Source organism: Dipodomys merriami, unplaced genomic scaffold (assembly GCF_024711535.1).
Source record: "Dipodomys merriami isolate MVZ:Mamm:240054 unplaced genomic scaffold, mDipMer1.0.p SCAF_469, whole genome shotgun sequence".
Classification (NCBI taxonomy): domain Eukaryota; kingdom Metazoa; phylum Chordata; class Mammalia; order Rodentia; family Heteromyidae; genus Dipodomys; species Dipodomys merriami.
Window position 1 is genome coordinate 300,254 of NW_027206034.1, and position 25,002 is coordinate 325,255.

A 25,002-nucleotide genomic window follows, 5' to 3' on the forward strand; every position below is an offset into this window, starting at 1 on the left:
ATGTGCCAGTCTGGAGGCATGGCTCAAAAGAATCTCACCTCCAAGCAACTCTCTTAGGTGGTAGAGTACTAGCCTTGCAGAAGTGCTCAGGGAGAGTGCCCAGACCTTGAGTTCAAACCAGACAATGCCAAGTAGGAGAAGCTCTCCAAGCAACAGACTCTAAGACACCCCCTTCCACTACCCCCGCCCTGCACCATCTAGGACAAAATTAGTCCAGAAAATGGAAATCCATGGAGAGCAATAAGAGGAGATGACATCCTAAATGGAGTCACTTTATGCTTGCCCTTTCAAAATTAATCAGAACTGGGAGAACAAGAGAAACAGTTGCTTGCCCACCTAAATGTCCATACCTGCCTATCTTCTATCTGGACAGAAAGTTCCAGTCTTGTTTTTGTTACTTGCTATTTGTATTTATAGTAGCCTCTGACTGGTATTCTCAACTAGTGCATTTTCTTCTCCCTTACCTAGTTGTCCAAAAGACACTAGACACCCCCTTTCTCCCTACTTCCCTTAGTAGGGGCTTATGCTTCAAATATTACTTTTTTGGCCCATGGCTAATGTGTGTTATCCTATGCCATTCATGTTAACTGACCTTGGTACCTTGTCATTTTTTGCCTGATCTATCCAAAAGTCTCCTTTAACAGGTTAACAGTCCCAACCCAGGACACCACCTGGGAGCAAGTCATGGCTATCCTAATACTACAGGCAACTGGAGACATCATTTACATTGCCCTGCTGGACCCTAATATCCCCAGCTCCAGTGACTCCTTCACCTCCCCAGCAGGAAGTAGCCAAAAGAACCCATGACACTTGTTGACTCTGGTACCTTTAAATATCTCTGCAACCTCCTCTGGCTACTGTAATCCTAAAGTGGAAAAAGTCTTACCTCCCACCTCCAGGATGACAGGAGCCAGGTACCATGGTATGTCTCCTCTGGTAATCAAACCTTCCTGGCTTATTTCTCTCTTGGCTGATAACAGCAATTTTTGTCTGAACAGCAACTTTGCTTTTTATTAAATGTGTCTTGATATTTTAAATTAAAAAATATGCATATATATTTTTGTAGATTGTGGGGCATGAACTCTGGGCCTGGGTGCTGTCCTTCAGCTGTTCATCTCAAGGCTCATGCTCTACTATTTGTTCCACAGTACTGCTTCTGGCTTTTTCTGTTCATGTGATGCTGAGTCAAACCCATGGCCTCATGCATGCAAGACAAGCACTCTACCAATGAACCACATTCCAAGCCCTAGAAAGATGTTTTAAAAAGTTGTTTCATCGCAGAACTTAAATAAAAACAGTAATTTAATGGGATTTTCTTGCACATTTAAACAACAGTAAAATATTGCAGAATTTTTTAAAAGATTAGGAATATATATCAAGTAACATTGAGCAGTCTCATGTGTAAAAGTAGAATTCAGAAACTCTGTATGAAGATAGGTCCATACCAATAGCTCCTTTTTCCCATTTCTCAGGAATTTAGACAGAAACTTGATCATGTCCCAACTGTTCAAAATTGTGAAACTCTTGGCTCTGAGTGACACTTGGAGTAGAAGGCAAGGTTTTGTTCATCATATCATCATGGTGCGAGGTCATCCTAGATTGTGCACATTGAACACCTGGCACCATACACACTGCCATAGGCCATATTGTTTCAAAAAATAAAACCCACAATCACACGTTACTATAATGCTGCATATGAAATCATTTTAACATGACAAAAAATGAGCAGCAAGCAAAATGTACTTTAACTAATTTTGAAATTTTCAGGGAGAATTACGGATATTCGTCACATGGAAAAACAATAAAATTGAATGTGAAGAAGCCCAATGGGGCTGCAGAGGGGCTGGAGCCTGTGAGCTGTGAGATCCAGGGACAAAATCTCAGCCTCACCGCTGCTTCTGCCATCGTCCAGAGACCAATGACCCCCTGTCTTTCCTCCACCACCTATTCAGGACACAGGACATGCAGTCATGGATAGAAATGAGATGGTGCCATAGGGCCAAAGTGGCCAAGCAAGCTGAGCAATATGGTGATATGGCAGCCTGCATCAAGTCTGGAAATGAGCAAGAAGCTGAATTACCTAATGAGGAAAGGAATCTTCTCTCAGCTGCTTATTGGAACCCATAGGTCATCTTGGAGTGTAGTTTCAAGTATTGAGCAAAAGACAGAAAGTTCTGAGAAAAAGCAGCAAATCGTGTGAGAACACAGGAAGAATTGAGAACAAGCTAAGAGATATCTGCAATGATATACTATCTCTTTTGGAAAAGTTCTTGACCCCTAATGCTCCACAAGCAAAGAGAAAAGTTTTCTATTTGAAAATAAAGAAAGACTTCTATCACATCATGGCTGAGGTTGCTGCTGGTAATGACAAGAAATGAATTGTGAATCAGGCACACCAAGCATACCAAGAAGTTTTTTAAGTCAGCAAAAAGGAAATGCAACCAATGCATCCTATCAGATTGTGTCTGGCCCCTAAATTCTCAGTGTTCAATTATGAAATTCTGAACTCCACAGAGGAAGTTTCTTTTCTTGAAAAGACAGCTTTTGATGAAATCATTGCTGAACTTTATACTTTATGTGGGTTATGTTACTTCTATTTTAATTTCTGTATTTCCCATGTGTTTTCTGTTAGTTTGTTTCATATTAGAAGAGTAAAGCCCGTTAACATTTAGTGAGTTATCCGTTTTCATCATGAGATGGCCAGTATGATGATGTGGAATTTTTAAACAAGGTATAAATGTTTGGCATGTGCTTTGGTTCATGGTGACTTCACAAGAGCCAGTGTTGAAACTGATTCCATGTCTAAGCGAAGAAATCTTCCTACATATTGATTTGTCTTGGTGGAGATTAAGAGGGAAATTGGTTCCAGTCAAGGTGTGGTTATTGTGGGTATTATAAAGTTTTGGAGCACTTGTAGGGCTGTGGCTCAAACAAATATTCCATGGCTATTCCAAGGTGCAATCATGTATTTCTGTGGAAGAATCTATTTCAGTGAGCACACCTTTGACTACAGCACCAGAAGTGTTCTTTCAGACAAAGTTGTAACCCAATTAAGGGCAGAAATGGTTCACATTCCATTATTTGTGAAATTACCTGCTGTTTGTTCAAATTATTTTTGCTACACGTTTTATTTGTATTTCAATGTTTTAGACAACCTAAGAACTGATGTAAAAGTAAAGGTGTAGTAAAAATGAACTGCTTGGTATTGACAATTCATGTATATTCAGCAAAGCCATAAACAAAGAAACCCTATGTTTAGGAAATGAAAAGACTTGGAAAAAATTATGTTAATTTATTATATTAAAAATTATATTAAGCCCAAAGAAACTTAGGTCCCATCGTTTCCCTTATTTGCAATAAGTAGTATATGGCTGAGTCAAGCAGAAAAGGTCAGATAAGTTGATGTTAGGGAAATGAACCCTAAGATATGTATTCAAATGTTTTTTTTTCTTTCAGATGATTGTTTCTAACACATTTAAAAGATCATTTCTTTGTTGCTTTGTATGTCCCTACCCCATAGTATATCCCCTGCTTTCACTGTATTTGAGGTTGGTATAATTTGTGGAGGGGAAGGGAAAAAAATTGTTTAAATAGGGATACAGGTGGATCCATTGCAACAATGAGCGGTTATGTGGAAGATGTTATGTGGAAAAATGAACTTTACAACTTTGGTGGGAGGGAGCAGGATTGGGTTGGGGGGCTGGGAGGAAGATGGGAAGGAATAGAAAGGGGAAACAAAAGAGGAGGCTACAATGCTTGATAAGAAATGTACTCATTATCTTGCCCGTGTAATTGAACCCCTCTGTACAGTATTTTCACAATTAAAAAAACCCTATGTATTTAACTTGTTTTTAGATTCTTTTTCCTTCTGTGATTTTTTTCTTTTTTGCTATGTGCCTCAAACACATGTGTTGCAAAATAAAAAAAACTAGTTAACAGGGAAATAAGATGATGGCCTGCTTTGTTTAATGTCTTTTGAAATTTTCATGAACAATCCAAGCATAATTGTAAAGAACACATGTATTAAGTTCATTTGAGTGGAATAAAACATTTTTGAATGGACTTTTCAACTACTTTCTCTATTATTTTTCATGTAAATCATTTTTTTGAGTTTGAATCTCCTCTAAGGAAATTGTACATTATTAGAAAATTGTTCCTTAGTCACTTTTGGCAGGTAATAGGCTTTTACTGAGTTAAATTGCAAAGTTTATCATAACAACAAAAATACTAATGTAACCACCAAACACCTCCCATATTCCGCATTCTCTCCTCATCTCAAAAACAAAAGTGTTTTTTCTCCTTTGAGGAGTGGAAAATCTGCCCATATGACATTGGATAGCATTAACTGTAAATTCTATGCTTCCTAATCAGTTTTGGTTTTTCAGAATTTCTTGGTTTTAGGTAATGTTCTCTATTTTGTCTCAATCTGCTCGAAAAAGTATTATTTCACTTAAGAAATTCTTCATGGAAATTGAAGTCAATAAAGCTTGAACATTCCTTTAGAAGATGTTAGTGAAACATGTTGATCCCTTTTTATCCTTTGCACTTCCTACGGAGTTTCCTAGCTTAAAATGTTACTAGCATGGGTATTCTCTATCTTATCTGTTCTTGACATGTTACAATTTTTCCACTAGATAAATGAGCCTAATTTACATCATTTAAAATGAGAGACTGCCTAAATCTGTATTCCCAAGAAATTGTTCAATAGAATTTAAATACAATAAAATAAAATGCTCTTTTTTGTGTGCTAGACCTGGTTCTTGGACTCAAGCACTGGACATTGACCCTGAGCTTCTTTTGTTCCAACCTAATGTTCTACCACTTAAACCACATCTCCACTTCTAGGTATTTTAGTAGTTTATTGGAGATTAGAGTCTCTTACACTTTCCTGCCCCAGCTGGCTTCAATCTGTGGTGCTCAGATCTCAGCCTTCTGATTAGCTAAGATTACAACCATGAGCCACCAGAGCCCAGTTACACAATAAACTCTATTAAATATAGATTATGTTTGTAAAAAAATAATATGGAATAAAAAACTTTAAATTTAAGGAGGATACTCTAAATCCCAAAACAAAAAGAAAATATCCCACCCTGAAATCTACAACACTTTTGATTTTGAGTATTGGAATATGGATAATTAGCCTACAGAAATTTCTTTGTAACTTTTTAAAAGTATGAAATCATTCTTGTGATGTGGAACAATCCAAAATGAATGTACAAATGTTGCTTTTAAGTAATTCATATTGTTTCTTAGCACAAACGACCGAACTGAAGTTTACAGAGTAGATTTTCATATTTCGTACATATCACTGTAAAGTTTATGTTATTTTATATTAAGATTTCTATTCCACGTAGTTGTGTAAAAAAAATAAGAAAAAAACCTCTGGATAGTAGCATTCCTGTGTATAATCCAAACAATAAATATAAGAAAAGCATATGGATATTTAAATTATTTTTTTATTTTTATAAGTCTGCATTTTAGGGTGTCCTCAGCTTAGAATTTTGTGTTAGTATTATTTGTGCAACATAAGATTTTAATCTTCTGGTTCTTTGGCTGTGATTGGGTGGTTGGTGTTCTGTCACTCCTATGACTAATATTTCATGTTTCATCTTTATTAAGCCCTTTATCTCATGGAGGATGGCCACAATTCTTCATAGAATTGTTTAGGAATATGAGCATTAGGGAATTCTCAAACCTGTATTTACATAATCTTTACTGATTATGTGAAGCAGGTTAAATGACAAATTTCAAGTTATTGCTCAAGGGTGCTTCAAGTATTTGGATGCAGGGAAATGTGCCATTTGAAAACCATTACTGAAATATTATAATAAAAGTAATACGTATTATACATTTCCCTGTATAATTTTGGGTGAGATAGTATTGAGTTATAACCTATATTCTCTCCATGGAGTTTAAATATATAAATGAATAAGAGTCCAAAAGCTCAATGGAGTCTTAGGATCCATTTTAATGAATAGAAAAATAATTCATACAACGTATTTCCTTAATAACTAGTGGTATTAAAGTGGTGGATTTTTGTTTTAATATTCAATTATTTTTAGGAACCTTAGTTTTTATGAATTCTGCATGTATATTAACCTAGAATACTGTTTGTCTACCAACTAATGGATTGTGGAGTCATCTTCAGCGGAGCATTTAATACTCTACTGGAGACATCGAAGATTTTTCTCCCATATGAAGACTTTGTGCTTTTTTCATTCCATGTATAATGTTTTGAGCAGGAAAATCCGGGACATAATCACACAGGTTCTTTCCTGACTATGTCAATTGCCTTTTCTCTAAGCCATGCATCAGAATCTTCTCTTCATAGTCAACAGCAAGAAAGAATGAGAGGATCTCTGGTGAGTTGCTTTTTATATCTCAATTTTTACATTCCATTTAGGAAACTAAGTTTATCCAAGATTAAAAAAAAAATAGATTCAGCTTCAAGAACTTACTCCTAAATGAGGTGAAGACGTTTTTTAGAATTTGTAGATTATAAATTGTTACAGTATGTCTTAGTTGAGGGCAGATTTGCCTCCAGTTTTCTGATGTGAGATAAAGTAGTCACACTTGTTTTGTAATTCAATGCCATTGAAGGGGTCACTTGTCATGTAAATTGGACATTTGCTGACAACTTGTCAGAGATCATTTCCTCATGAGTAATGTTGAATTATGTTAAAGAAGTTTTACTGGAGTTTCTGAAATAGTGTGGTGACACACACGACTTCAAATATTAGAGATTACTTAGTAAGATATATGTAATTAAATTACTCTCCATACATACTTCTTGGAATGTTTCCTGGTCTTTGACTACATAAAACCTGATAATATTTGATGATATAGTGTGTGGTCTTCCTAGAAAGCCCTCTGTATTTTTCCTAAGGTGTCCTCGCAAGATTTTTTCTCTATTTACTCTCTTCATTCTGTTTCCTACTCATAAGATTTCATCATTTCTCTCTTTATCTCACTTTTTGTATATTTTCCTCCCTGTGTCTTCTTCTCTTTCAGTCCCCATTCTCTCCATCTCTCTCTCACCTTTTTTCAAATGATGTATCTGGGAAGTTGTTTGTTTTACTAATCAATTTTCCTTTGCTGACATGGCTCATGGAAATGACATTTTTCTTACCCAATCAGTTCCTTTTCTCTTTATGTCTGAGATGAGGATTTGCTGTGTTTCCATATTTGGTGTCTAAATTCAAATCTAATGGGATACACCTACCTCAGCCTCCACTGTGCCTTTCTTGTGCTAGTATTGGAACAGGAACTCACAGGCCTCACAGTCAATCAGCTTCCTCCTTCACTGTTTGCACTACTTCTTTTTAAAAAATACCTTTTTTTATTGTGAAATAGTGAACAGAGGGGTTACAGTTACATGAGTGCATTTCTTATGGAGCATTGTTACTTCCTCCATTGTTTTCCCCCTACAATTTCTTTCCTCTTCACCTCTGCAACTCCTCCCACCCTCCCTCACACAAATGGTAAAGTTCATTTTCAACCTAGTGTATTCTACATCTCATTGTTACAATGGGTCAGCTTGTATCCCTATTTAAGCATTTTGTTTTTTTTTTTTTTTGCGTCCTATCCCCAAATTAGAAAAATGTATATAAAAGATCTAGGGCACCGCAAACAAATACAGTGAAAACAGGGTTATACCTTGGGGGAAGAATATACCAAAGGAACAAAAAAATCACATAGTACATTATAAGTGCATTGAAAAACAATACCAAGAAAAAGAAAAACCACTTGGGTTCCAGTCTTAGGGCTCATTTCGCTTCATATCATCTTATATGGTCATATGTACATAGCTTTTGACCATTTCTGCTTGCCCTAGACATGTACTAGTTATTTCAAATAAGGGAGACCATGGGACCTATGTTTCTTTAGGCCTGGTTTACTTCACTTAATACAAGTTTTTCCAAGTCTTTCCATTTCCTAATAAATGGGGTGATGCCTTTATTTCTGATGGAGGCATAGAAAAGCATTGTGTGAGTGTGTGTATGTGTGTGTGTGTATATATATACACATATATGTATAAATATTATATATATGCATATATATGTAAATACCATATTTTCTTGATTCACTCATCTACTGAGGGGCATTGGGGTTGGTTCCATATCTTAGCTATGGTAAATAAAGCTGCAATAAACATAGGTGTGCTGGTAGCTTTAATATACTCTTGTTTGTGATGTTTGGGTAAATACCCTAAAGTGGGGTTGCTGGGTCATAGGGGAGCACTATGTGGAGTCTTTTGAGGAACCTCGATATTACTTTCCAAAGTGGTTGAACACGTTTACACTCCCACCAACAATGCAGTAGTGTTCCCTTTTCTGTCCACATCCCCTCCAGCATCTGTTGATATTAGTGTTCTTGACTATAGCCATTCTATCTGGGGTGAGGTGGAATTTCAAGGTTGTCTTAATTTGCATTTCTTTTTGTCTAGAGAAGTTGAACTTTTTCGGGTTTTTTTTGTATTTTTTTTTTAGTATGGCATTGCCCTATTTGTTATGAAATAGAAAAACTTGGAAAAAATATTATACTAAGTGAAGTAAGCAAGGCCCAAAGAAACATAAGTCCCATGGTTTCCCTTATATGCAATAACTAGTATACGTCTGAGACAAGCAGAAACGGTCAGATAAGTTGATTTTAGGCGAAATGAACCCCGTTAAGGATTCAAATGTATTTTCTTTCTTGTAATTGTTTCTAACATATTTATTAGTTGAGCCTATTTTTTTTTAAATATGTCTTTTGGCCGTTCTTATTTCCTCTTCAGATTAGATTCTTGTTAAGTCTTTAGCCTACTTATTTATTGGGCAGTTGTTTCTCTGAGGATTTGTTGTTGGGGATTTAATTTCTTGAGTTCTAAATATATTTTAGATATGAAACCCATGTTCATTTTATGCCTACTGAAGATCTTCTCCCAATCTGTGGGCTTTGTATTTATCTTGTTAGCAATGTCCTTTGCCATGCAGACGCTCTGCGGTTTCATGCAATCCCATTTGTCCAACCTTTCTTTGATTTGTTGTGTTTCTGGGTCTCTATTAATAAAATTTTGGCTGGTGCCAAGGAGCCCTAGAGTTTCTCCTATACTTTTCTGTAGTGATTTTTAGGGTGTTTGCTTTGAATGTGAGGTTTTTCATCCATTTGGAGTTGATACTGGTGCAGGGTGATATATACAGATATAGCTTTAGTTTTCTACAGGTAATGAACCACTTTTTCCACCACCATTTACTGACGAAGTTGTCTTTCCTCCATTCTATTTTTTAGCTTCCTTCTCAAAGTTTAAGTGGATACAGGTCTGTGTGTTCATTTCCGGGACTTCAGTCCTATTCCTTTGGTCCTCAAGTTTGTCCTTGTGCAATTACCAAGCTGTTTTGATTACATTGGCTTTGTAGTACAGTTTGAAATTTGGTAGTGATATTCTACTAGCATTGTCTTTCTGGTATGGATCATTTTTGCTATCTGGGATCTTTTATTGTTCCATATAAATTTCTGGCTTGCTTTTTCTATTTCATTGAAGAATGAGGTTGGACTATTGATAGGTATGGCATTGAATTTGTAGATAGCCTTTGGAAGTATTGTCATTTTCACGATGTTGGTCCTCCCATTCTGGGAGCATGGTAGGTTTTTCCACTTCCTAAGCTGTGCTTTAATTTCTTTTTTGGAACTATCTCTTGAGCCACACCTCCTCCAATATGTTGATTAGCTGTTTTATTTGAGTTGTCTACACAGTTGTCTGGCTTCCAGCCTCCTTAGTAGCTAGGGTACGATAAGCATCTTGAGCCAGAAGCACTTGTTTTGTTTTGTTTTTACTTACCTGAATATTTATCATTAACAGTTAATTGGATACTATGATAAAATTAGATTATTTTTAACAGCATATGTGAAATTAATATTCAAGCTAAGCTCCAGTATAAGTGACGTATTTTATTTCTAATAATTGTAGCTGTTCTTCTAACTGTGGTACATTTTCTTCACTAACTTTATGCTCACACAACTCCATGAAGAAATTGTTTCAAATTTAATTGAATCTATTGTTATTGTGGTGATGTATGGGGAGACTACCAGTCCTTGGGCCAGGTAATGAGTACATTTCCTTTCATACCCTCACTCTCTCCCAATGTTTCCCTTCCGTCCTGTCTCATGATTTTTATAGCTTACTTTCATCAATGCCTAATGGCCTCCACAGATCCTCTTTTTACCCCATTTCCTTCTAGTTCTCTGGCTTTCCCCCACTCTTCTGAAAATGTCCATACATATTTAAACCCTTTTTTTTTGCCAAACCTGGAGCTTGAATTTGGGCCCTTCTTAGGCACCATTCCCGATCTTGATTTGCTCAAGTCTACAACTCTACCACCTGAGCCACAGTGCCATTTCCTAATCTTTCTGTTTATGCAGTGCTGAGGAATGGAACCTAGGGCTTTATGCAGATAGGCAAATACACTAACACTTAGCAGTATTCCCAGCCCCAAACTATTTGTTTTTATTTCAAAGGTGAAGTAAGAAAGAGGCTACATGTAATATTCTATAAATCACAATGAAGGAATACATTTCTTTGATATCCATTGTAATTTCCCTGTATTTATTTCACTCATAGAATACTACAAGTATATCTTTTAATTTTCATGTATTTATAACAGAACTTTAATTTCTCATATTGATTTCTACACCATTTGTCTTCAGATTTACTTTTAATCTTGGAATATGTGTCTTGATAAATGTAACACCATAGTGTTTTATAAACAGCATTAAGTTTAACATAATGGAATCCATTTGTGTGTTCGTGCTGATTTTTTGTCCGGTTGTTATATCAATTAGTAAGAGGCCAATTAGTTCTGCAATAGTAATGGTAGATTAAAGTATTAAAATTGCATGGTCTTTTAAACATGTCTTTGTACACTTTGATTTTCAGCATAAATTTTTATTATCATAATGTATCATCAGTCTGTTATTATCAATGATCTGTATCTGTGGTCATATATTTTGGGCTAATACTTATTTCCTACATATTATCACTATTTGTATTTTTCATCATTAACTTTTGCTCATGGTATCTTTATATGTTTTTTTAATTTTTATTTCTCTCTAATCCGTGACTTTGGATTGCTCAATAAGTTTTCTTTCTTCTGTTCATGTCAGACAGTGCCTCATATATTTACTATACTTTACAATTAAAGTATGGTCTTATTTTGATGGACATTTTGCTATTTAATATCTGTTTGTCTCATCTGATATTTGTTTCTTATTCTGCTTCTATATAGCCTGCACACATCTCAAATTCACTGTAAACCACCTCTCATATAACTTGCCGGCATTCTGCTGTACACTGTGAATTACCTCTGATACCAATTACAAATTAAATCTGATGTAAATAGTTGTTATACTGCATTGTTCACAGGATAAAAATAAGACTGCATGCTTAATACAGGTGCCCTACATTTTCAAAGATTTGTTTCTATGTTCCATTGAATTTGTACAACTCAAAATATGCAAGGACTGCAAGAATTTTAAAAAGGGTCTTATTAATTTTCTTCATACAGAAATAACCAGACATTTCATGTAAAGAACAAAGGTCATTCTCAGGCTGAAGCACAGAGCTTCAGCAGAAGTAAAATGTGAAGGAAAATTGTTTTACTATAGAACTGCAAGAAAATGAACTTCCTACCTTGTGGGGTACTTTGTTAGGAACACAAAGAATTAACTTGCTGGATACACTTTTGCTAAGAACATTAAACTTTACAATATTATCATAGTAGTAGCATATAGCATAATATAGTTACTTTTCAATGGAATTGAATGGAATTTATAACCTACTTATAACCTATGTATTCTCCTTTTAATTTTTGTATAAATAATTCTTTGAACTCAGGCCCCCATATTTGCAATGCAAGTACAATATTAATTGATACATATACAGGATTCACAAACTTTGTTTTAAAACACTTATGTGTTTGTATATTGAATTTGAATTCCATATGAATTATGAATATGGTACTTTAAGTTTTCTTTTCACAAGAGAAATTACATACAATGTTTTCTATACATTCTTTTACCTACGCATGTACCATTCCTTTACCTACACATTTACCTTTTTAATAATCTTGTCGTCTGTGTAGATCTACGTTAGCAATTTTAATTTTTCTCTTGATGTAGAATAATTCTTTTTGTCTGATTGTTGGGCCTGGACTCTGGCCCTGAGCCCTGTCCCTCAGCTCTTCAGCTCAAGTCTAGGGCTCTACCAGTTGAGCCACAGTGCCACTTCCGGTTTTTCCTTTTTTGCTTATGTGGTGCTGAGGAATCGAACCCTGGGCCGCAGGCATGCAAGGCAAGCCCTCTATCACTGAGCCAGCCACCTTCCCAGTCCCACAAAATAATTTTTATAGCACTTAAAATGAAGATGGGTAAATGATGCATTATCTTTCCCTAGGAATACCTTCAATCTATATTGTTAGAAGAGGCCCTTTGCCCGATGGATTGTGTATTGAAGTCTATTTTCTTTCAACACTTTATAAATATATTTTCTTTTTGTGTGTTAGTCATCATTCACCTCTGATATTGTCAAGAATGACTGTATTCCTTTTAGACACTGTACATCAAATTAGTGCCATATTTAATTCCAATTTTTAAAACTTCTATATTTTTTAGATCATGTGCCAATTCATAGGTTTTTTTTTCTCTATCCTTCTTGTGGTGGTCATATTTCACATTTTGAGGGATCATCTTGAGCATTCCTTAAGCCTTTATCCATTTACATCCATCCTTCCATTAAGGCCTATTAAAATGCAAAGCTGATTAAGAAACATTTTATGGTAATAAGTAAGTATTTTATGTGGTAGGAAGTAGTCGATGTTCAGAAATGTTCATGCTGGAAGTTCGTTTTTACATATGAAGGAAACATATGGATATCTATGACCATACTTTTATATCTAGAAATTTAATAACAAAAATGATTAACATCGGGTATTTTATTGTGAGAACTTAGTCAAATCTTATGAGAGCCAAATCATTCATTTACTATTTTTTGAGTAATTTTACTCCTTTTAACATTCACCTGGATGCTGTGCTTTTCATAGATCTACTAATGTGTTATGTATTCCATATGATGTAATGACTATGTTGTGACTGTTTATGAGAGCACTATTTAATAGAAAATCTAAATAATATTGTTAATGAGGCAGAATATGAAAATACAGAAAACATATTTGTTTACTTCATTGTTACCCAGATATGTAGTAAATATTACCAAAATAAGCTAAACACACACTTTCAGACTCATACTTACTGTTGTCTTGCTAGGTTATTAGCTTCTTAGAACTGTTTTCTTGTCTTTATTGCTGGAACCAGAAGTGTGTTCTGATGTATTAGAAAAACTTTGTATGTGTAATTACCAAGTTAATATGGAGGCAAATCTTTCTACTTTGATTATATTTTCTCTCATTTTATACATAACACAGAAAGTACCAACCACAATCTGTAATACAAAAGCATACATGTAGAAGAATGAAAGTCTAGCTTTGGTGTTCTCATGACTCAGGGATAATAAATTGATAGAATGTGCCCTTAGAGAATCTGGTGTCATTTGATAATGTGGCTGTGGAATTTAGCTGGGAGGAGTGGCAGGAATTAGATATTTCTCAGAGTACCCTGTATAGAGATGTGATGCTAGAAACCTATAGCATGCTGGTGTCCTTAGGTGAGCCAAAAATAACACATTAACTTGAAAAGTTAAGTGGGGCTTGACCTCTGGGTGTTGGTGCAGTGCCTCAGCTCTTCAGTTCAAGGTGAGCACTCTATCATTTGAGCAACAGCTCCTCTTCAAGCTTTCTGGTGGTTAATTTGGAGATAAGTATCTCACAGCTTTCTTACTAGGGCTGGCTTTGTATGGCAATCCTCAGATCTCAGCCTAATGAGTAGCAAGGAATATAGGCGTGAACCATTTGTGCCTGGAAAATGATTTGTTTTCAGTAGCTATGTGAATATTTATCGAAATTTCAATGCTATTTGGATGTAAAATTCCAGTCTGTGGGAATGTCATTTGTTTGGAATGAAAGCTTCAGGTAGATTATGTACATTCTGAGGCAATTTTATTTTCATTGTTCAAGAATAAAAAAAAGCAGTTTGACAAAAGTTCCAAACTGATAGGTATCCCATTGAATTTGTAGATAGCCTTGGGAAGTATTGCCATTTTCACGATGTTAATCTTCTAAATCCAGGAGCATGGGTGGTTTTGCCATTTTCTAAGTTCTGTTTTGATTTCGTTTTTCAAGATTTTAAAGTTTTCATCATAGAGGTCCTTCACTTCTTTGGTTAAGTTTATTCCTAGGTATTTTATTTTTTGTGGGGCTATTACAAATGGAGTTGATTTCCTAATTTCAGTCACACTTTTCTCATTGTTGAAATACTGAAAAGCCATTGATTGTGGGGGGATAATTTTATACCCTGCTACTTTGCCAAAGTTTTGAATCAGCTTGAGTAATTTGGGAGTGGAGTCTATGGGATTCTTTAAATACAAGATCATGTCATCTGCAAAGAGGGAGAGTTTTATTTCTTCTTTCCCTATTTGGATCTCCTTTATGTCTACATCTTGTCTTATTGCTGTAGCTAGGCATTCTAATACTAGATTGAAGAGAAGTGGAGAGAGTGGACATCCTTGTCTTGTTCCTGAGTTCAGAGGAAATGGTTTTAGTTTTTCACCATTAAGTATAATGCTGGCTATAGGTTTGTCATAAACAGCCTTTATTGTATTGAGGAATGTTCCATGGATTCCTAATTTTTCCAAAACCTTCATCATAAAGGGGTGTTGGATCAAATGCTTTTTCTGCATCTATTGAGATAACCATGTGGTTCTTATCCTTGCTCCTGTTTATGTGATGAATAATATTAATTGATTTGCATATATTGAACCAGCTTTGTATCCCTGGAATGAATCCTGTTTGATCGTGTTTTATGATTTTTTGGATGAATTGTTGAAGTCGATTGGCAAAAATTTTGGTGAGAAGTTTTCATCAATGTTCATCAAAGAAATGGGTTCATAGTTCTCTTTCTTTGATGAATCCCTATCAAAATTCCAACCTTATCCTGCAAGGAAATAGAAGAGGCAATCCAAAAATTCACATGGAACAATAAAAGACCCAAATAGAAAAAACGCTCCTCAATGGAAAGAACACTGGTGGAGGAATATCAATACCAAATTTCAAACTCTACTATAAAGCCATAGTAATCAAAACAGCTTGGTACTGGCATAAGAACAGAACTCAGGACCAAAGGAATAGAATTGAAAACCCAGAAAAGAACCTATAGACCTATAGCCAACTAATATTCGATAAGGGAGCTAAAATAATAGAATGGAAGAAAGACAGCCTCTTCAATTAATGGTGCTGGAAAAATTGGTTAACTACATGTAGAAAACTAAAGCTAGATCCTTATATATCACCCTGCACCAGAATCAACTCCAAATGGCTCAAAGACCTCGGAGTCAAAGCAGACACTCTGAAAACATTACAGGATGGAATAGGAGAAACCCTAGGTCTCCTTGGAGCAGGCGGAAATTTTCTTAATAGAGACCCGGAAGCACAACAAATCAAAGAAAGGTTGGACAAATGGGATTGCATGAAGTTGTAGAGCTTCTGCATGGCAAAGGACATAGCTAGCAAGATCAATAGAAAGCCCACGAATTGGAAGAAGATCTTCACTAGCCATACAATGGACAAAGGTCTCATATCTTAAATATACTTGGAACTCAAAAAATTAAATCCCCCAACAACAAATCCTCAAAGAAACAACTGCCCAATAAATAAGTGGGCTAAAGACTTGAAGAGAAACTTCTCTGAAGAAGAAGTAAGGATGGCCAATAGACACATGAAGAAATGCTCAACCTCCCTTGCCACAAAAGAAATGCAAATCAAAACAACATTGAGATACCACCTCATCCCAGTTAGAATGGCAAAAATCAAGAACTCTAACAACAACAGATGCTGGAGGGGATGTGGACAGAAGGGAACCTTACTTCATTGTTGGTGGGAGTGTAAACTTGTTCAACCACTTTGGACAGCAGTATGGAGGTTCCTCAAAAGACTTCAAATAGAGCTCCCCTATGAACCAGCAATCCCACTTTTGGGGGATTGTTTACAAACAAATGTTTGTAAACAAATGATTACAAACAAGACCACACTAAAGCTACCAGCACAACTAAGTTTATTGCAACATTATTTACCATAGCTAAGATATGGAACCAACCCAGATGGAACCAACCAGCTGCCCCTCAGTAGATGAATGGATCAAGAAAATGTGGTATATATACACAATGGAATTCTATGCCTCCATCAGAAAGAATGACATTGCCCAATTTTTAGGAAATGGAAAGGCTTGGAAAACATTATATTAAGTGAAGTAAGCCAGGCCCAAAGAAACTTAGGTCCCATGGTATCCCTTACTTGCAATATCTAGTATATGTATGAGTCAAGCAGAAAAGGTCTGATAATGTGATGTTAAGAAAATGAACCCATAGATATGTATTTAAATGTTTTTTTTCTTTCATGCATTTGTTTCTAACGCATTTATAAGATTATTTCTTTGTTGCTTTGTATGTCCGTCCCCTACAGTATAACCCCTGTTTCCACTATATTTGATGTCGGTATTATTTATGGAGGAGATGGGGAAAAACAAGTCGTTTAAGGATACAGGTTGATCCGTTGCAACAATGAGAAGTACAAGTTGTCATGTCGAAAACGAATTTTCAACTTTGGTGTGGGGGGGAGGGGCGTGCGGGGGGAGAATTGGGTGGGAGCGCTGGGGGAGGCTCAGAAGGTATGTGAAGTGTAAACAAAGGAGGAGGCTGCAATGCATGATAAGAAATGTACTCATTATCTTGCCCATGTCATTGTAACCCCTCTGTACAGTTTGTTCACAAAATATTTTAAAAAATTAATTAAAAAATTCCAAAATTTCTTCCGTAAAGAGAAGACTGTCTTCCCAAACTTGAGATGATTATTGTGGGTGGATATTCAATCTAGAAAATACACACATACATACATACATACATACAAACATACATAACTATTTATCACTATTGGAAATATGAACTGGAAATCACTAGTTTAGAGGGAGTACTTATTTATAATCCAAACCTAGTACTAGATGCAGTGGTTCATGCCTGTAATTCTTAGGAGTCTGAAATCTGAGGCTTTCAGTTTGAAGCAAAAACTGCCAGTGAAATCTCCAAGAGATTCTTATGTCAAGATAACCACTCTTAAACTGGAAGTGAAGTTAGGACTCAAACTAATAGAATGCTAACCTTGAGAAACAGAATTGCGTTCAAGTCACACAACCTGCAAAATTAAATCAAGCCTCGTGGAAAGTCAACCATGGAGCCAGGGAGAAATGAAAGAAGATTTGGGACCAACCTTGTTAACAGGATATCTGAAATCTTAGAACAATTTTGACACAGCATGAGCAATAGGTCTTCACTCTTATTAACAGGGCACACCGGTCCTAAACCTCAATTGATTATCAAGCTGGAGCAAGATGAAAAGCCATATATGGCAGAAGCCTCAGACAAGAATTTACCAGGTGAGTTAAAGCATCTTGCATAGTGATCTTGGATCCATAACCAAATTGATAAATTCATCTTGCTCTGTACTGACCAATAATATTCCTAGTTCCCCTGAGTCCCATGTGTGGCAGAGAACTAGGTGATGCTTGTATTAGACTTGTGAATCAAAAATGCTTGTAGATGCCCACTGAACTGTGTATGGCAGTAAAGGTAAAGTTAGCAATTCTTTCTCTTTGTGGAAATTATTTTGAAAAAAGAAAATTAGAAATGTCAAAAATGCGATTTAGTTTTCTTTGAAACTAGGACTAGGCAGGTATAGCAAATGACTATGCCAAAGCTGCTATCCTCTGATAAGGATAAGGAAGGTAGAGGCCAAGATACAGAACCAAAGCTTTCAGTCTAGAGAGAATGATTAACTAGGTGGTGAGCTGATGTGGCTTTAATTCATGAGTCTGAGGGTTTAAAAGTCTGATGAGCTGGGCGCTGGTGGTTCACGCCTGTAATCCTAGCTACTCAGGAGGCTGAGATCTGAGGATTGCGGTTCAAAGCCAGCCCGGGCAGGAGAGACTGTGAGACTCCTATCTCCAATAAACCACCAGAAAACTGGAAGTGGCGCTGTAGCTCAAGTGGTAGAGTACTCGCCTTGAGCTGAAGAACTGAGGGACAGCACCCAGGCCCAGAGTTCAAGCCCCACGACCGACCAAAAATAAATAAATTAATTAATTAAAAAAAATAAAAGTCTGATGCGTTTCTGTCTAAGATGGAGGGGAACAAATTTTAAAATTTCCAAAGATACTTAAAATAATTCACAGTGAGAACTTATAACTGAAGAAATGTGGTTATAAAACCTTATTCTTAGGTGAAAGACAAAGGTTTGTATAAAAATGTTACAATCTCCAAAGTTAGAAAATACTCTTCTCCTAATGTTTGAGAAGTAAAGTAGCACAATATAAAATTGTTTTAAGAAAATAAGATCAATCAAAACAATTTTTGGGAAAAAAAGAGGAATGCTAAATATTAAAATATACAGGTTAAAAGTCTAGTAGTAAATAGTTTAGTAAATTGTGTAAATAATTCCTTTGACATAAAAAAGAAGAAAAACCTGAAACACAGAAAAAAAATTTCCATCATAAACTACCAGTTTTACTCTTTTTTTATTGTGAAAATACTCTACAGAGAACTTACAACTACATGAGCAAGGTAATGAGTACATTTCTTATCAAGCATTTTTGCCTCCTCCTTTGTTTCCCGTTACCATCCCTTCCCATCATTCCCCCCACCCTCCCCCCTCGCCAAAGTTGTAAAGTTCGTTTTTCGACATAACGTCTTGTACATCTCATTGTTGGAATGGGTCCACCTTCCCCTCCACAAATTATACCTACATCAAATACAGTAAAAACAGGGGTTATACCGTGGGGGAGGGACATAAAAGCAACAAAGAAATATCTTATAAATATAGTTAGAAACTATAGCAAGAAAGAAACAAAAACATTTGGGTCCTTATCTTAGGGTTCATTTTGCCTAACATCAACTTATTGACCATTTCTGCTTGTCTCAGACATATATTAGTTATTGCAAATAAGGGGAACAATGGGACCTATGTTTCTTTGGGCCTGGCTTCCTTCATTTAATATAATTTTCCCAAGTCTTTCCATTTCCTAACAAATGGAGCCATATCATTCTTTCCAATGAATGCATGGAATTCCATTGTGTATATATACCACATTTTCTTGATCCATTCATCTACTGAGGGGCATTTGTGTTGGTTCCTTATCTCAGTTATGGTAAATAATGCTGCAATAAAGATAATTGTGCTGGTAGCCTTAGTATGGTCTTGTTTGTGATCATTTGCGTAAATACCTAGATATGGGATTGCTGGGTTATAGGGGAGCTCTATGTGGAGTCTTTTGAGGAGTGTCCATTCTACTTTCCAAGTGGTTGAACAAGTTTACACTCCCACCAACAATGCAGTAGGGTTTCCTTCTGTCCATATCCCCTCTAGCATCTTATTAGAGTTCTTGATTATAGTAGCTCAGTGGTAGTGTATTTGCCTTGCATGCCTAAGGCTCTGGGTTCGATTCTTCAGCACCACATAAGCAGAAACAATTGGGAGTGGTGTTGTGGCTCACGTGGTAGAAAGCTAGCATTGAGCTGAAGAGCTGAAGGACAACACCAGGACTGGAGTTCAGGCTCCACGACAAAAAAGGAACAGCATTACTTTCTTAATCAATACATTGTGATGAAAGAAATTTATTTCTCAAAAATCAATTCTACTTTAATATTTTAAAATTTGTAACAGTTAAGATGGGAAAAATGTCTTTTCATTAAGGAGTATTTGGATCTTATGTATGCTTTTTTTCTTCTTTATATGACTCATTTTAGATATTAAAAAAATGGAGCATATGACTGAGACTTACCAGGAAGGTCCAGATGAATGTCTGTATGACGTAGTTGTCACAAATAGACAATAGAGCAAAGAGTGAGATTAGTGACAACTTCTAACTTGACCTCAAAACAGAAGACAGATCTGAATAGGAATGATGAGAACTACTTAAGAATGAGGACGGATGAGTTCATTCAGTGTCAGAACACGCTCTCCTACAATGAGTCTGGTAGTGAATGTGAGAAATCATTTAGTAAGGATTTATACCTTACAAAACCTGAGAGGAAATATCCAGAGAAGCCTGATGAGTATTAAGCAATATGCAAAATCAATCTCTAAGACGTCAGAACTAAGTTCTGACCAACCTCAAACAACACCAGAAGAGAAACCCTATGAATATGAAGAATGTAGGGAATTTTCCACTCAAAAGTCAGGTCTCAGGAGGCATCACAGAACTGACACAGAACAGAAGTTTGATGAATGCAACAAATGTGGAAAATCATTCAGAATGAAGTCATACATCACTTTGCATCAGAGAATACACACAGAAGAGAAATCTTATGTACGTGACAAATGTGGAAAGTATTTCAGACAGAAGTCAGACCTTACTGTACATCAGAGAACTCATACAGGAGAGAAACCTTATGAATGTAACAAACGTAGAAATTTTTTTTTACCTGTAATGCACACCTTCATCTTCATCAGAGAACAAACACAGGAGAAAAACTATTTGAATGTAACAAATGTGGAAAGTATTACAGACAGAAATCAGACCTTACTGTCCATCAGAAAATACACACACTTATGAGTGTAACAAATGTGGAAAGTATTTCAGATCAAAATCACACCTTACTCTCCATCAGAGAAAACATACAGGGGAGAAACCTTATGAATGTAATGTGTGTGAAAAGTCTTTCACCTATAAGTCATACCTTACTGTTCATCAGAGAACACACACAGGAGAGAAACCTTATAAATGTAACAAATGTGGAAAGTATTTCAGACTTAGATCATGCCTTACTCTCCATCAGCGAACACACACAGGAGAAAAACCTTATGAATGTAATGTGTGTGAAAAGTCTTTCACCCATAAGTCACAACTTACTGTTCATCAGAGAACACACACAGGAGAGAAACCTTATAAATGTAACCAATATGGAAAGTATTTCACAGTAAAGTCACAGCTTACTGCTCATCAGAGAATACACACAAGAGAGAAACATTATGAATGTACAAAATGTGGAAAATATTTCAGACGTAAGTCACAACTTACTGTCCATCAGAGAACACACACAGGAGAGAAATCTTATGAATGTAATGTGTGTGGAAAGTCTTTCACCCATAAGTCATACCGTACTGTTCATCAGAGAACACACACAGGAGAGCAACCTTATAAATGTAACAAATGTGGAAAGTATTTCAGACTTAGATCGTACCTTACACTCAATCAGAGAATACACACAGAAGAAAAACGTTATGAATGTAATGTGTGTGAAAAGTCTTTTACCCATAAGTCACACCTTACTGTTCATCAGAGAACACACACAGGAGAGAAACCTTATAAATGTAACCACTGTGGAAAGTATTTCAGAGTAAAGTCACAACTTACTGCTCATCAGAGAATACACACAGGAGAGAAAAATTATGAATCTACAAAATGTGGAAAATATTTCAGACATAAGTCACACCTTATTGTTCACCAGAGAACACACAGGAGAGAAACCTTATGAATATATCAAATGTGGAAGTATTTCACATTTAGATCATCAAAGAACACACAAAGGAGAGAAACCTTATGAATGTAACAAATGTGGAAAGTATTTCAGATTTAATTCATAACTTAATCTCCATCAGAGAACACACACAGGAGAAAAACCTTAAGAATGTAACAAATGTGGAAAGTCCTTCATTTGGAGTTCATACCTCAGGAAGCATAAGAGAATCCACACACATGAGGAACCTAAGGAATGTGATAACTATGGAAAGTCTCACCTGAAAGAAAAATAAATTTGCATGATAGAACCAAAACCTGATAGAAGCCTTGTGAATGTAGCAAATGTGCAACCTTTTAGCCAGAAGACATACCTCATGGTTCCAAATTGAATGAACACGGGAACAAAATCTTATTAATAAAAAAATATGGAAAGTTTTCAAGAAGTCATAGTTAAATTTTCAACAGAAAGCACACAGGAGAAAAACATTATGAATGAAACAAGTATCAACAGGTGGACCTGTTGCAACAATGAGAAGTACAAGTTGTCATGTCCAAAACGAGCTTTACAACGTCGGTGTGGGGAGGGGAGAGGATTGGGATTCGGTGGGGTGGGGAGGGGGAAGGCTGGGAAGGGATGTGAAGGGTAAACAAAGGAGGAGGCTGCAATGCTTGGTAAGAAATGTATGCATTATCCTGCCCATGTAATTGTAACCCCTCTGTACAGTATGTTCACAAATAAAATAAAATAAAATAAAATAAAATAAAATAAAATAAAATAAGAAACAAGTATCAAAAAGGTCCTTCACTTAGTAACATGCGTGAATGAGTGTTTATAGAGCACACAGAAGAAAGACAAGGAATGAATAATACCAACGTAGAAAACCCCATTTCGACAGCATAGCACAGTGTTCATCAGAGAACTGAATCACATAGGAGAAAAGAAAACTAACAGGTCTAACAAATATGCAATTTTTAATGTGAAGTCAGTCCTCAGTACATCCAAGAACATAATAAGGAGAGAAAATATGAGTATAATAAATGTAGACCAATATTTAGCCAGAAGTTTCAGAAGTTTCTCTATAGATTTCAGAGACCTAGAGACAAGATAGAATGTCAACTGAACATTAGAGGACGTCTTTCAAGCAGAAATGAACCTTCAGCCAGCATTAGAGCACTCACACAAAAAAGAAACCCAACATAGGGAAAGCTTTGGCAGAAATCTCTGTAAATTATACAGAAATCCTTCATGTCAGAATTAAGCTAGGTGTAAGGGGAAACCACTCACTGAGCCAATATTTCTCATCCTCTCATTGTGTAGAGTAGGGATGATGCCCCTTCATATTATTCAGGGGTTGGACCAAAGGAATGGGTATCAATTATTTACAGGCTTGACAAAGAATTAAGATAGTGAAATTGTTGACTTGTGTCTTTTATATTAATAAATGGATGTTCAAGGAAATTTTATAAACATTTCTCAGAAATATGAGCTCTGGAACTTGGAGATTGAACTCAGATCATCCAGAGAGTTTTGTTAGTGCTAGATGGGGAAGTACTGTCATGCTTTAATCCAAGGACATGAGAGCATCAATTTCTCCACTGCTCCCCAAAAGTCTTCCAGTATATGTGTGGTCTATGTATGCATTATAACACTGTCACTATTACTATTACTAGAAATTGTAAAACTTTTATTATTACTAGTTTCTTTGGTGGAAAAATGAAGACATGATTCTTAAGCATTTGGATTTGGATGAGTAATGCCAAAATGATTTTACTACATGCTGTTTATATTTAATTACTACTGAGTCTCTTGTGAATTTTTCACTTGTTGACCATGCTACTGTTCTTCTCAGTAATAAAACACTAGTGTGGATATTGTGGAGAGTCTGTGTTTTCTCACTGTTATGAAAGGTGAAAGTGAATTTCTCAAGAGGAGAATATTGCTTTTTCTAGTTCCAAATTTCTAGTTCTATAACAAATTATGTTATGGTTTTGCTAAATTTAATTCTGTAGCAATTAAAAAAACTAGACTAATGGAAAAAATGATGGAAAAAAGCTAGCTCGAATACTTACAGATATCCATGGGATTATAGAGCTAAGCAGAAAGAGGAAGGACTGTGCTATATATTTGGCAGGGTAAAATACAGACAAAAACGATCCTTGTGGTCCCTGGGGTAACATGACAGGGGTGTCTGTGCGGAGGGAACTAGTCAAGGTGCTCTGAGGGAAGCTGAGTGAAGAGGTGGTGGGGCGTGAATATTGCTTTCAGAATAAATTTCTTTGCCTGTTTTTTGGGTCCCATAAACATCCCCCCTTACCTGACCAGGATAGGGGCCATTATGTCATGCTATATGTCTGTTCATGTCTTGATTCCTGTTTAGTACAAGTTCCTTGTTGTTGGAAATTTTTTGTTGTGAACTATGTGGTTCTACCATGATTAGGCAAAATATTACTGCTAAAATTCCAAAAGTTTTAAATGGCAAATTTTAGCATTTAATGTGCTCTATAATCTGTGCACAAACATCTCTGTCTTTCTATATGTAAAATATGTAAATAGTAATGGTTCCAAAGTTACCAACTTTTCTGCTTGCTAAAAATCTTTTGTCAGTGGAAGCTGTTGTTTAATCTGAATTGCTTTGTGACATGACTATAAGCCAAAATTTTTAAAAAAGGCAGTTTTAAAAAACCATGGGAAAGGAGTTAGAAAAGCTGGTTTCCTTTCCAAGTCAATGAAATTGGTAATTAAGTTGGCTGTGATTTATGTTATTTCTTATGTCTATCTATGCTAAGATTAAATATTGTACCTCTTACCATGACTGGTAAACTAAGGCTCAGGTTTTAATTCTCTGTTTTGTCCCCTGTGCAATGATCAATTCCCTATAAGATCAAGGGACCACAATGCATCAAGATGCAGTTTGCTCCTATGCATTGGGAATACCCATGTAACAGAACAAAGTTGTCACAGCTGCCTAAACCAGTGACACCAGCCTGCAAAAGCCAGTGTGGTCTTTCACCAGTGGTCTTTAACCAATGCATATAGAATTTTGCAGGTAACCAGCAAGAGATGGGACAGTCCATACACACTGGGAGATGCCACTACCTTGCCTAGACTCCAGCCATGCTGAAACACACATGATGAAAAGACTGCGAATTTGGGGTACAAAAAGAATAAAAAAACAAGCCAGTTAAGAAATTTGTTTCTGTAATGTTAATCACCACCATCTTACACCATAAGGGGTGTGTGAACAAAAAATCTAAGTTGACTTATCTCTAAAGGGCAAGAGATACTAAGTCTAGATTCTTGGTACAGAGCTATTGCATTAAAATAAACTGCTGATTTCCTAAATGTAACTC

The 25,002-nt window shown here is 36.0% G+C and overlaps 1 protein-coding gene across 1 annotated transcript in view; it reads left to right on the forward strand.

Annotated features, from left to right (window-relative positions):
* The window catches only part of LOC138808692 (zinc finger protein 33B-like), a gene marked incomplete at its 3' end in the record, with an annotated part of 38,999 nt that extends 17,428 nt beyond the window's left edge, over window positions 1–21,571 (forward strand). The window contains 4 exon segments of the mRNA XM_069994924.1: window positions 17,482–17,571; window positions 19,937–20,001; window positions 20,643–20,727; window positions 20,730–21,571. Of these exon segments, the coding sequence (XP_069851025.1) occupies window positions 17,482–17,571; window positions 19,937–20,001; window positions 20,643–20,727; window positions 20,730–21,571 (1,082 nt within the window).
* Between the last annotated feature and the right edge of the window lie 3,431 nt (window positions 21,572–25,002).